General features: G+C 35.4%; 1 protein-coding gene across 2 annotated transcripts in view; it reads right to left on the bottom strand.

Moving 5' to 3' along the window:
- The window catches only part of ULK4 (unc-51 like kinase 4), a 210,871-nt gene that overhangs the window by 155,995 nt on the left and 39,667 nt on the right, over positions 1-15,209 (bottom strand). For both annotated transcript variants that reach the window (XM_056485487.1, XM_056485488.1), the window contains exons 20-21: positions 7,770-7,931; positions 832-1,014 (exon numbers count right to left, since the gene is read on the bottom strand). In XM_056485487.1, the coding sequence (XP_056341462.1) occupies positions 832-1,014; positions 7,770-7,931 (345 nt within the window). The remainder of the gene's footprint in view (positions 1-831; positions 1,015-7,769; positions 7,932-15,209) is intronic.

Here is a 15,209-nt window from a genome sequence, read left to right on the forward strand (position 1 = left end):
GTGGACTTGTGCATCATGAGCATGAAATATTAAAAGGTGCATGGACTATTAAATTCAATTTTCAGCCCTAAAATAATACAACTCCATGTGATGTGGTAGCACTGGCAGATCAATACAGGAGCATGTTTGTATTTTTAGATTCTATCCAAGAAAAACAGAAATTTAGTTTCAGCTTCCAAAATCCTACAATCTAATTTTCAGATCACAGAACATTCTGAGTGGGAAGAGATCATCAAGTCCAACTCTTAAGTGAATGGCTCTCATGGAGACTGAGCAAACAACCGCGGTGTTATTACCACCAGGCTCTAACCAACTGAGCTAATCTCATTCCATAAAAAAATACTCCCACTCTATGAGATTTAAGTTTGTCTGAGATACAATGCAGGTACAGTTACCAAATGTGGGCATATGCAGTAGAACCAGACCTACTTTATCAGTTTTTACAGTACAGTGTTTTTTACTTACAGCTTTGGGCACTATTCCCAGTTTATCATTAGTTTGATATATGCTATTAAAGGAATGTCTACATTTGTCTGTATTTCAGTTTTCTAATCTGCAAACTTTGATTACAATTGTTTGTAAGTATGGCAGTATCAGAAAGTGAATTCTAGCAATTGTCCATAAGAAATTCAGTATCAGTATGGGAGCTCTTTTAGCAATGTAAGTCCTATATAAACAAGAAATTTTTCACAAAAAAAGAAAAATTATGCTATTCAGACATGCAAGTGTCACTGACATGTATTTTGAGAACTCAAAACCACTAGCAGTGTCAACTTTTACTTTTCCTTTCATTAAATTCCATGACAGTGAAACATTAATCTGAACTCAAACCTTCTCTTGAATTAGCCTCTGTAGATGAATCCCACATGACAACATTGCTGAAAACATTGTGAGCATGTACTGCTGAATTTTGCATATTCCATTTGCCAAGGAATTTAGTACAGCTGTTAATCCCACTTTTTCAATGACACTCTGGAAAGCATTAGGTGAGGAACGAGTAATTCTGCATAAGGCCTATAAAAATGAAAAAAAAAATTAATTAGACTATTATCTCAAGAAAAATAATGGAAAATAAAAGCATGTGGTGAATTTTCCAATAGTTTAGGAATATAAGGAATTCATATCGACTCATGCCTAAGAAAAATATTAGGGGAAAAAAAACCCACTTATTTTTAGAGACCTGGAATTCTTCTCAATACATTGCTATACATTCTGTGTAGCTGAAACTCAAATATTTCATACACCAACATCCACATCCAAAAGTCACAATACTCTATTCCTCTAGAGAACAATAATGATGAAGCATCACAACCCATGCTTGAGTCTTTTGTCAAGTATGGAATATAAACAGCATCAGATAACACTGTACTAGAAGGAAGTACAGGGAGAGAAAATACAGACATGGCACACACCACAGAAATTATAGGCACACATAAAGGTGGGCATCTTCTCTCTCCCTGCTCATGGACAATAATGTGATATGTAGTATTTCAGTTTCTGAAGTCTATCTTTAGCTCTAGATACTACTTCAGAGCTAGGAACTGATTAAGAAACAGTAGTTAGTATAATAGTTGTTAAGTATTCTCCAAATGGTTGATTTTTAAATATCAGTGATTAAAACAATTTTAATAGAAAATGTAAATATTGACCATGCTCAAGTGAAGTGAGCACAAACTTGTTCAGTGTCTACTAACTTAGCTATTTCCTAGCCAACATTACCAAATAATCTTCAGGGCGGCTTCATCTCCAAATCAGTTTCCTTTTGATACCTGAGAAAATGCAACCTCCAAGATACTACAACTGCATTTGTTCTCTCCAGATAAAGAAAATAACACCCTTTAAACTGTAAAAATTTATTTTTCTTTGGCTTGATCATACTGTTAGCATAGAAGAACAGCTTATATCAAATACTGGATTCACATGAAAATCTGAATTGGTTTTCAGGACAAACTTTGAAGATTACTCCCTTTTGTGAAATGTAGGTAATATTTATGAATTCTTTGTTCTCTTCAGACCAGCTATATTTGGAAATTGCTGTTTATTTGGTGTGCACTCAAGGTCTCATTTAAGAGAAACCATAGTCAATTACACAGTATTCAGAGATTCAGAGAAAAGCTTTCCATGTAAGAGCCCCAGAAACTGTCCAGTTCACTGGTGCCCATAGAAATATTACTCAAAACAAACTAGAAAAGAAGAAAAAAAGAAGAAAAAAGGCAAAGAAAACAGTAAATCACAAACTTGACAGACATTTTATTGATGCTGTTCATCTACTCTGCTCCTGTTCTTCCTTTTCCTTTCTGGTCCAGGAACCATATCGATTGCAGCCTTTTAGTTTTCTTCTTTTATTATTTTTTTACTCTCTTTTAAAACACAGACACTCAATCTCAATTCTTTAGTACAGCATGCTCTATTTCCCCCAGGATACAATCCAGCTCTTCACCTCAATTCAGAGTTTTCAAAATGACTGGGCAGGAGATACGTGTATTCATTAAAAACACCCTTGAGGGCTGTAGTACTAGTGATCTGCTGGGATCTAGGGACAGGCTGTGCCAAAGCAACATGGAGCTAACTTGGTGTGCTAACATGGTGTCTGCAGATTTTCCACTGTCTTAAATTTCTGCTACAGACCATGCCACACTAAGGTGACCATAGTCACAGGCATAACTTCTAGGCAAATCACATAGGAAAGACATCATAGGCTGTCTCATAGGCTGTCTTCTAGGATAATACTGCAGTTTTGGTGGTAGCAGAAAAGCTCCAGCCCACCAAAAGCCAAGGGAAGAAGCTTTAAATTCCCATTAGTTTATACATCACAGAACGCTCTGCTGTATGAATGAACCTAACACTTCAGCAGAAAATGCGAAGATAGAATTTAAATGTGGAATAGAGCACAAAGCAGTCTAAATCACTTCAGTAGATCCAATATTGGGAGAGAACAGATGGAGAGACGTCAAAAGGTGGTGGAGCAGGAACTGGAAACAAACAATGAAAGATGTAAGAACAGAGCTCACACCATCATCTCCAGGCATAGACATAAACACAAAAAGTCGTGAAAAGTCTTGGAACATGAAATGTTCTTAGCAAGGGTAATGCTTCAGCAGAACTTCTGGAATTGGCTCCTCTACCCCTGCTCTCTGCACAGCCTTAACCAGCATCTTTTCTCTCAGTAGCTCCAACCTCAGCCTCATGATTCCTACTGGTCACTTCCAACCTGAGATACTCAAGGATTCTATGATCATCTCTGCCCTATCCTTCTAGTCTTACAGGCTACATGTGACTGAGTAACATTCACCCTTTCAGGATATCTTCCACCAAGTTTGAGAATGAATGCACTAAAGTATCTGCAATACACAATAGTTTCTGAAAGAAACTATTCAATATCAATTAGTTAAGAAAATAACAAAAGAAACCAAATCCCCAAAAAGACTGTGTTGAGCTTTCCCAAATTAGTTTCCATTTAAGTGGCTCATGTTTTGTTACTTCTCTTCCAGCAGAAAAAGTTATCTCTTAGAAACAGAATTTTAAGTTTTTTGGTTTTTTTGGTTTTTGGGTTTTATAAATTAAAAAAAGTTCCAGTATATTGGAAAGAAAATATTCTTCCTGCTGCTGCAGTTGTCAGAATATCTCCTTGACATCTTACAGATTTTTTTTTTCTGAGTCTATCAAAACAATAAAAAGACACAGCTTTCCTACAGGCAAAATCGGTGATATTTACCAGAGGCATGTTGGACTCCAAAGTGAGAAAAAAGTACTGAGACAGTCCCTGTTTGCCACCTCTGACAGGCAGGACAAACTAAAGTGTCATTTCTTGACTCTAGAGACTAAAGACAAAGAAACTTCTTGATATATTTTTATTATTGATTGAAATAATCATATGTAAAATTCCATAATCCCTTACTGCTGATACACTTTGCAGACAGAATGCTAATTCTAAGTAAAGATATGACAGATGTATTTCTTAACAGAAATGTATTTTTACATTCTAATATAGATGTCACTTAAGAATAAATTCTTCAGGATACATTCAAACAAGGCAGGAATGACTGCATAATAAAATTAAACAGGAACACTGATGGTGTCAATTTCTGTGGCCATTCAGGATAAAAATGCCTACATATCTGTAGCAACAATTTAATGAATGTAGAAATTATACAGTACACTATAGCAAGAGAATACATTAGCATTTTATTTTTTTAATTAGCATATCACTAAAATCTCCATAAACTTTAAAGTCTCTGGGAAAGATCTTTCTGCACTAGATTTCAATATCAACTGATTATTATCAGATGAAGTCAAGATTATATATATAAATGCCATAGCAGTTTTAATACATAACCATGATTTATATCAGGCATTGAGTAATAGGTTTAACTACTTCTTACTTTAGTGTTTCACTACAAAGAAGCAAAAGGATTAAATTACCACCTTAGTGCAACCTACTTTAGAAGCTTCCTTGTTCAATTCACTTCATATAAAAGTATTAAACCTCAGTCTTCTGATAAAGGAAACAATCCCTAAAACAGTAAAGAGGAAAATCCAGGAACCCATTCAGATACAAGAATACTTATGCAAAATGATCAGACTGAAAAAAGAAGATGGATAGCAATAATTTCCATGAAGACCAGAAAAACTAGAAGAATGCAGTTTCACCAAGGATATAGAACAGTCAATGTGTCTTACTTTTGCAACTCTTCTCACAGCTGCTTTCATTCAAAGCTCTCCAATATGTGAATTTGGAACAAGCCCTACCTCCAGGTTGACTGAAAATTCAGTAAATACTGAAAATTCAGTAAGCACAAGTACTACCTCCAGGAAGACCATTGCCTTCATAGGAAACAAAAATTAGTTGGGAACAGTTATGGTTTTGTTTCTATTGTCCATATGTATATTTATACCATAGATAAGCACAAAATGGTGAAGAAATTTTTGCCTTAGCAGATCTCAGTGTACTCACTCAACTTGGTTGTCTTTTTTAAATGCTGGTCTCAACACCCAAGCACACATTGCTAAGCAACTTCGAGAGAGAAAAGGTAACAGAATGAAAAAAAAAATCTTTCTTACCTACATTGTCAGTTGTCATTGAAAGGATGTCCCAAAAATCAGCTGAGCTTCTCTAAGAAATTCTGGTAATTGTGGCTATCATGACCTCCTAAAACACTGCTTCATCCTAACAGATGTCATCTGTAAGAAGGCTTCTAGAGTAGCTTCTGAAGACTAATAAGTTTTATAATACAAAGATTTCAAACACAAGGAAAAGAATCAGGAAGTAAGAGCTTGGCAAAGCCAATGTCATTCCAAGTCCTAGAGCCAACTCGTAAGTGCCAGATGATTCAGCTTTGAAGTGGAGTATAAATATTGCAGTAAAACTCACTGCACTTAACAGGCCTGGCTGAAGAAGAAGCCCATAAAGATCAGGCTGCTGTATCACACATACAGGAACAAGAGGCGAAGGAACTGAGGAACTCACAATCTGTGATACTTTCAGTCTACTCACTCGAAAGGGAGCACACAAACACCAGCACTGTCCAACTGTGCTGAGCAATTAATAAAGCCTCACTGACTAGTACACAGCGGTAGCTATCAATGGACACAAGAAGAAAAAAAAAAAGGGGGAAAAAAAAAAGGGAGCAAACTAGGCCACAACAAGCCCTTCAGGTTTTAGCTTCCTCTTACACATTTTTCACTACCTTCCCGTTTTTCCAGCAGGAAAATTTTCTTCTCATCAATAGTGCTTAGAAGGGGCTAGATATCCATAGCATAAATACTATGACAAAGAAAAGGCTTCTTAGTGGTTCACCTGAACCTTACAGCCCTTGGAAGATCCAGTGATCTGCATTCTCAAAAGAAGCAGAGGATACAGAGAGACAAACAACAACCCACTCTTCTCATAGTCTCTTGACACTCATCCAAGGGCAAAGTGAACAAACCATATGGCATTTATGACAGCAACCTCTAAGCCCTATGCTGCAGAAAGCCACAGTGCATCTCCACTAATGACAAGTTCATTCCTGACAGTCAGGTGTGTAGCTTCTGCACATTATTGAGCAGAAAAAAAGCTCTGCCCCACCTCAAGCATACTATATTGTCCAAGAAGAAATGGAGTTTTCAGGAGGGGAAAAGAAAAAGAAAAGAAAAAAGCCTACTGATAATTCCTCTGGTGATCTTTTTTAGCTCAGTGTCTGAATGCAATTGAGACAGACAGTTTCTCCAGGATATATAGCTTGCTGTGGTACACAAGACAGGCATAACTGGCCAACTGGCCCCTACAAATGGGAGCAGGCCCTGGAAGACTGCTGTAGGAATCAAGAGAATGGTAAGTGATGAAGCAAAGTTCTCCAAGCAGATAGCAGAGAAACAAGAAGAAACTTTCAGCATGAGTTGAAAGAGATAAAAAACCACTAAAATACTATAACCTGGTAGCAAATAATAACAACTGCTCAGTCTAATGATTGACAAGAATAGAAAGCACATGATACAAAACAACTCTTACAGCAAAAGTAGTGATAGAAGAGAGGATTGAGCAGGCTACTTTAAAAAGTCAGTAAGTAAAGGAAATCGTAATTCTTATCTCCTGTCTTTTCCCATACATGCAGTTGTGATCTTAGCATAAGACCCCTTCTAACAAAGCAGACTAGTAGCAGACTAGCAGACTAACACATACACTTGGCATATTTAGAGACAGACTACTCTCTACCAATGAAATTCTAAGATTGTTTTTGCCAAGAATTTCAGATGCTACAGAGCAAAGGTTTTCATAACACTTATTTTACTAAATAGGTTTCCTGTTCTAAAATGTCAAGACATTTTCCCAGTATTTGAGCAGTTTATATTGCAGGCAAGACTGCCACAAATAAACACTAAGGTAAAAAATCAATAAATATATATGATTTTAAAAATTATAAATTTATTATACCATTTACCTCTTCAGCCGCACTTCAAAAAATTTTTATTTCTCTTTCTTTTGTGATCTCTATGCTAGATGTGTTTATGTGCATACTGCTGCAGCAGTGACACTACCATTTTCCATTTGGAAAGCAAGAGCTCCATCCAACCTGGCCATGAACACTGCCAGGGAATGGGGCAGCCACAACTTTTCTGAGGAACCTGTGCCAGTGCCTCATCACCCTCACAATAAAGATTTTTTCCCAATATCTAATCTAAACCTATTTTCTTTTTTTTCTTTCAGTTTGAATCCATCCCCCATGTCTTGTTACTACACGCTCTTGTAAAAAGTCCAAGAGCAATGAAACTCACAGTCCTGCTCATTATTTTCTACCTCATAAATCCTTTTGTTCCAAACCTTCTGCTTTCATGTCTTGTTATCATTCTATATTGCCTTAAAAATTCAGGACAAAGACTAGACCCTGACAATTTTATACAAAGAAACGTGATTAATTCAACAAGGCCTTCTAAACAAGTCTTTGATAAAGAGAATAAACAATTCTTACTTGAAACACCATACAAAAGGAGAAATTTCAATTTTGCAAGAATTTTATAGTTTCTTTGAAAGGTTAAACTTTTTAAACATAACTCAATAAGGAAATATATGTTCTGGAAAATGACGACTCATAAGAACTATTCATAAGCACTGAACTGTAATAAAGGCATTTTTCAATTTCAGAAATCTTTCAAATATATTTTAATGTCGTCTGAAACACAAAAAACACAAACATACAGCAAACATGCTCAAATATATCTCAGTTCCAATTCAGAAGGTCTTTCAGACCAAACGCCAAAGCATTACACTACCTCAAAAAGAAATTCCTTACCGAAATAGGAGTTATCTTCAAAGAATCTCCTGTAGAATGTGTGAAAAGGTACCACAAGACAGGTCCAATTTCTCCTGTAATAAATCCTTGTGCATGGCATGAGCGAGTAGTACAAACATTTTCAATTATCTTTGCTGCTAAATGGTTCACTACCCGCTCTTCCTATAGGAAGGAGAAGGAAAACACATTTGCAAATGTTTCTAATATCTTTGTAAATTACTGCCTACATCCACATTTTATTCAACATATATTATCTTGACTTGTTTTCTTGATTCTTTTTGATACTTGCAAAAGTAAGTTTTCAAGAAACCTCATCTGATGACAAAGTTACATTCACAGATCCTACTTCCCCCCACTTGCTCTTCTACTATAAACACAATTTAATACAAGTATAATTTAATACAAAACCTTTCATCTCCAAATAATCACCCCAAATTAAATGCAGTCACTACAAATGAAAAGCTTTTGTTATATTAGAGGTGTTCCATGATCAGTGCTTTATAAATGAATGAATTTGTGTCAACAGTCATTACTAGAACATGCTCTGAACAGCACAATTAAGAGATATTCAGTTACATTAGGAAAAAAAATACATTAAACACTCTTTATTCAGAAGAGTCAACAAATCCCTGGATAAAGACAAAGACTTCTTGCAAATTAAGTTGTTCCATAACTCCCTTTTTTCTCCTGAAGCAGACAATCCTGACCAATGCTTAAGATAAATTACTAGGTCCCATTTACTAAAAGCAGTCTGAAATTTCCATATGAGATTCTGAATCCTTCATATTTTTAGTACTAATCAAATAATTTTCACTTAAAATCAAAGTCTTTAACAGAACTGCAAGACACATTGCTGGTGTTATTTCGGCTCTGCATTGTCTCACCTCATCTCAGTCCTGAACTACAAAAAAGTGAAGTCCTTCAACAATGTCTTAAATAGCATCTTGAATTCAGCAAGAATAATTTTTAATATTATTTTTATAATTCTATTTTTCCTTATAGTCTGGCTTCACAAATAATTCATCATAATATCTAACTGATTTCTTTCTTAAACTGATCTTTATTTTAGCCTACAAGCTTTGGATTTCTGAGTTATCTTTACAATCAGAACCACCAACAACTGTGATCAATGACAGTGAAACCTTTCAGAAAGTAGTACAAAAGCCTTGCAGAAGGGGAGAACTTATACTCATTAAAAATATATTCAACATTCACTTTTCCTTCTACTGACTTAGTAGAGCTAAAATACAGATTTAGATGTAGAAATATTTGGAAACTCTAGTATAATGCTGCCAAAAAAAAAAAGAAAAAGAAAGGCTGTATTCATCATTTTCATGGTAATCCTTCCTGTTCTTCCAAAGAACTGCAGCTCTACTCAAAATATTTAACAGAAATACCAAGGCCAATTTCCATCTAAAGTGGTTACACTCATGTAAAAACTCCACTGAATTCTGTGGTCTTCCTTTTTATTTGCAGCCATAAAACCAAAGAAAATTTAGGCTTCTCTCTTTTTACAGTTTTGATTACTGCAAAATATTGCATTATTTTGATGTATTAAAGATCTAAATACACAGATACTCATACATGTTTACTAAAATTAAAATTCTGAAAACATTTTATATATAACGTTCAGTTTTAATCTTTTTTTTCCATGAATTATACTTCTGCATTTCAGTCTTTTTGAGGGGTTACAGTTAGGGTAAAAATACATGCATTTATCAAATTGATTCATATGATGCACATAACAATCGAATCCATAACTGAAACATAACTGTCAAGTTAAGTCTCTCTTACATATGAAGTGATTATTAAGACTGTCAACTGGGACTCCACTCCTAATTTAAGTACGCATAAACATTTAATAAATGAACTATAATCCCATTAATTAATCATAATCAAAGCAATATATAGTGGATAATAGCTATTATTAATGTTAAGAAATTTCCAGATGCAATTACAGCTTTTCTTTACCAAATTTGGTCCTGATAATGTGCTTTATTTCCTTTCAAACACTGATGGGATGAGTTATGCCCTGTTCCAGATTGTCCTGCTACTTTGACTAGAAAATGATAATGTACCACCACTGTGCTCTAAAAGCTCAAGGATGCTGCCAAAATAACTCTATTTGCTGCCACCTGGGACCTTCCATTTCAGCTCCTCTGGTATCTGCTCCTGAGCACTATCTAAGCGACAAGACTTGGACCATCTTCTGCTTAATTAGCTGTCTGCAAGGCAAGCCTGACCTAAACTAATATTTGGCCTCTTAACTAAAGGAGTCATCCAGTGATGTTACCAGGACATAAGCTATTTTAGTGAACAGAAATAGATCTTCAAGATACGAGTAAAGCAGTTCACAATATCAGTAACCCTCTGTCTACATCATGAACTGTATGAAATCTAAAACTATGAATAGAACTGTATAAAAAAAGAAGCACATACTTTATTTTCACTGGGTTTAGATTTCAACTAGTTTTATAGAACACACTTAAAGCTCTTAATTTTCAGTCACATTGAACACTTGGAGATCTTCTAGGGAAGATTCTTCTAGGGAAGTCAGGGATGCTTAATGAAAAAGAGCCTTGAGTGAAAATGCAAATACCCGAAGAATAAATAGTTGCAAACTACTGAAAGAAAACTCTTTTTAATCAAGTCTTTCCATTTTAATTTTGGGGGGGTGGGGGGGGCCAGGGGAGGTAAATCAACATTATGAAAACATCTGCTTCCATTTTTTTGAAATAACTGAATCTACTGGATTTTTTTACTGACTGTTATAAATTTAACTGTAGCAAAAATTTTGGAAGCACTAAAGTTACAGTCACTACGCTAACATACTACCAAAAAATAGCATAACTTCCTTTCATTAAAAGTTAGGATAAAATATTTTATGATCCTATTAAAGTAGGTTTAGTGACGAAACTAAGTTGAGAGGAGCTGTTGACCCATCGAAGGCAGAGAGGCCCTGCAGAGAGATGTTGACAAATTAAGAAGTCTGGGCAATCACCAGTGATATGAAGTTTAAGAAGGGCAAGTACCAGATTCTGCACTTGGGCTGGGACAACCCTGGATGTATGGACAGATGGGGGACTGAGAGGCTGGAGAGCAGCCCTGTGGAAAAAAGACCTGAGGGTCCTGGTTGATGACAAGTTTAATATGAGTCAGCAGAGCCCTGGCAGTCAGGAGGGCCAAACATGTCCTGGGGGACATCAGGGACAGCATCACCAGCCGGGCAAGGGAGGGGATTGTCCTGCTCTGCTCTGCACTGGGGTGGCCTCACCTCAAGTGCTGGGCCCAGGTTTGGGTGCCACAAAATACATTAAGCTGTCAGAGACCATCCAAAGGAAGACAAGGAAGATAGTGAAGGGCCATGAAGCAGCGTATGAGCAGCGGCTGAGCTCACTTGGGTTCATTCAGCCTGGAGGAGACTGATGGGAGATCTCACTGCAGTTACAACTTCCTCCTGAGGGGAAGTGGAAGGGCAGGCACTGATCTCTCCTCTCTGGTGATCAGTGATAGGAACAGCATGATGCTGTGCCAGGGAAGGTTGAGGTTGGATATCAGGAAAAGGCTTTTCACCCAGAGAGTGGTCAGGCACTGGAACAGACTGTCCAGGGAAGTGGTCACAGTACTGAGCCTAGGAGAGTTTAAGAGGAGGTTGAACAACACCTTGGGCACATGGTGTGACTCTTGGTATGCCCTGTGCAGGACAGGAGAAGGTCTCTATGGATTCCAACTTGGACATTCTATGATTCTATGATCTTATATTATACTAAATATAGATACACATTTATAGATATACATTTGAGTAACAGCATAATACTGATAAAATATTGAAAGCTAAAAGATTTAGGAAGCAACAATGCATTCCACATAATTCTTCTAAATCAACTTCTAAATACGCTTCTTCCGTTAATCTAAGAAGACAGAATAAAAACCTACAAATGAAGTAAAGCTGTAGCCTCCAAAGCATTCATGATTTTAAGAACTAAATCTTAGTTTGGCAACAATTTGCAACATCAAGCCTTCAGAGAGAAGAGAAAATATGTAGAAAAAAAACCTTTAAAATACCTTCATATTTTTTTAATTCTGGCAGTAAACTGGAGAATTGATATGTAAAGAAGAAATTAAAGTGATAATGTATATGACTCAGAGAATTACTCTTATCCTATAGGTAGTTCTGCCAATATAAGAACTGATATCTAAAGAAGAAATAAAAATGAGTATATATATGATTCAAACTGATCCTGTTGCACTATAGGCTGTATTATACTTTCAGAGAAAATAGCTGTGATTTTTATTCTCTTCTCCTCAAAATTCTCCTTTCTCCTAAAAATTCACTATCAAGGAACAGTTCTGGCTAAGAATATACATTATAAAACGAACTTACATTACATACTGGCAATTATTTTTTAAAGACTTATTTTATTATTAAAATTTCTCATTTGTTCAGAACCAAAGTCCCCAGACTTACATCTTGCTCCCTCATAAAGGAAGAAGTCCATATGGAAGAGAAAAAATGTGCACTATATAGCTTTCTGGCAAGATCTCATTTATTAAAAACCTTGCTTACACTGTACCTTGCACATCCAAGAGTCAGAAAATTATCCTTCATAAACTCATTTGCTATTTCTGACTCAAATATATTCTCCATTTGCCGTTCCATAGAAGGAGAGGGTTATGTACCTTTTAAAAGCCAGATACAGTTAATATGCATATATTCATTTATCCATGCAAGGGTGTTGCTGGCATATATTTTTTTGAGATTCTATGAAGTTATTACTAAAATTGCATGTAATTGTGTACTTTACATTTACATGCCATTTGTGAGCCGAAATGGACAGATACCAACTTTCTGAACAATTTTTCAATGGTCCATTCTCAGGAAGACTAAAAAGGAGGCTTGCACAAAGTTTCTGACTTCACTGTATAGTTTCAGTAAGAGACCTCATCCAAGCAACATAATCCAGACCAAATCAGAGAAGAAAAATTATTGAATACATCAAAATGTGGTTTAGATATAGGAAAGATTATCAGTTCTAAGACTAGGGAGGATCTGAAGGGAGGACAAATGTAAGGGATAAATTAGAGAAGCAAAAAGGTGAAAGGATTGACTGAATAGAAGCAAATGTAAAAGAGAAACTAAAGTGAAGATTTCACGTAATTAAAAGTGGGTTGAACCTTAAATATAATAAAGAGAAAAAAATATATGCAGAGTCAATGACAAGATTCAAATCAGAGACAGGATGATCCATTGATTCCCAAAGGGGAACTTTAGCAAAGCAGTTTTGAATAAATAAAGCAAAATGTATTAAAAAAAATGGTTGTCACATTACTATTAGGTACTCAATATTAAATAAGAATATCCTTTCTGAAACAGGAAGTACCTTCCATGACTGGATAAAACATAGGAACTCTAACAGCTATACACTTTAACAGTAGAAATCAGGGCCTTCCTATCTTAGAGATTGCACACAAACATTTAGAAGATGAACTTAAATACAGATGCCTGGAACAGGCATTTTTTTTCACTGTTGGAAACCCTTGTTGGAAAAAATTAGCAAATAAATATCAGAAAATGTTTACTACATGTATTCTCAAAGACCACAGTACTATACCAAGACTAAACATGTCAAATCAAGCCTATCATTTACTTATTTATGAGTGTACCAATTCCCTTACTTTGACACATAATTGAACTCAGCTGTTCTTTGCCTGAGTTGAAAATCAGCTTCTATCTCAAGTAAACAACACTGAAATGCAGGAAACCCAAACTTGTGTTCCCCTACAGATAAAAGACTTTCCCAATCTTCTACTTCCATCACCCTAAACTCGTTCACTGACTCATACACGTTTTTGTCACTGTTAGATTTTCAGGCATAGAAGGTATCTGAAAATTTTGTTCCTTTATAGGCAAATAAAAGAGACACACATATTTCAAACTTGTTCCTCTTCTACTGTTCTGTTTCAGAGGGCAATTCTGCTTTGATAATGACAAATCTTATAAAACCTCAGAAGTCCAAGAACACTTCGGAGTAGTTCACAATAAAACTCTAGAACAGTGAACTTAGCTTAAAAAATTCAAAATTATGAAAACCTTAGTACTGAATGATATGAACTGGTTTTATTTTCTTGAATTTTTACTAAATATGTCAAATAAAGCTTCCTAAATGGCAATAAAAACTAGAAGTTAATATTTATAATGCATATACAATGCACTGCAATAGTTCAGACCTTATCACAAAAAGTTGAAGTTTGCCATTTTCATAAATACTGAGACAATATGGCCATAATCACTTCAGAAAACAGCCTGAAGTAAAATTTACTTAACTTACATTTGAGCTTAGAACAATTGCAATTAATTCATTATGTTTTTGTGGTTTTTTAATTATTAATATAAGAATGTAAAGCTTACCTCCTTGTAATAAAGAAAAGCTGGTGACAAATGTTTTCAGAGCTGCACAGTCACAGGACAAGAGGCAATGGCCAGAAGTAAAAACTCCAATCATAAGCAAGTAAAAACTTTTTCCTATTAAGGAGGTGCACGGATCGCTCAAGGAAATGGTGGGACCATAATTATTAGAGACATTCAAGACTGAAATAGACATGTCCCTAAACAACCTGATCTATTTAGACCTACTGTGAACAGAAGGTTGGATTACATGCCCTCCAGAGGCCCATTCCATCCTAAAGTCCTGTGTAGTTTTACAGCATCAAACATGTTTTAAAAGTATATCTATCTACATTACAAATGAGCAGCCTCACAAACATAAAGTGTAGAAGTGCACAGATGTACTAGGTTAGCCTAGACACAATTTTTAATTTATGCTTAATTAAATTTAATTTGAACTACTGCATGGCAAATGCACTTCTATTTTGTGTCATTTTTTCGAGAAAAAATATATCAAGATAAATTATTAAGAAAAATTTGACATGTTTCAGGACTAAGAAGTGATTTTATTTTATAAGAATAAATTAGTGTCTTATGGACGTCTTGACTTAGTTTCTGCACACTGTATATTCAGAAACAGCAAATCTTCCATTACTAAATTTATAATTAAATAGCATCTCACTACTGTGCCTTAGAGTGACATCTTATACTAATTATGAGCTGGAAATTGTCTACAATACAAACTCAGTTCTGTGTTCTTGGTCACGTGAAGCTTTGAAGATATTAAAATGCATCTAGGCTCTTGCTTTATTAATCACAATCTGTAGGCAATAAAGATCTCAAAAAGGATTGAAAAAAGGTATTTCCTCTTGCTTTCCACCTTCTATCAACCTCTGACATATTTTCTGCCTTGAGCTTTGCCTTGGGCAAAAATAAAGTGATCTCATACAAACAGTGAATGTAAACCCTCATTCAATTCTTTTTCATTTTACAAATGGAACTATATGCATATTTTTCTTCCCTTCTTTTAGCACAGCTAAGGCATCACCAAAAAC

The sequence above is a fragment of the Oenanthe melanoleuca genome, chromosome 2 (assembly GCF_029582105.1).
Source record: "Oenanthe melanoleuca isolate GR-GAL-2019-014 chromosome 2, OMel1.0, whole genome shotgun sequence".
Lineage (NCBI taxonomy): Eukaryota > Metazoa > Chordata > Aves > Passeriformes > Muscicapidae > Oenanthe > Oenanthe melanoleuca.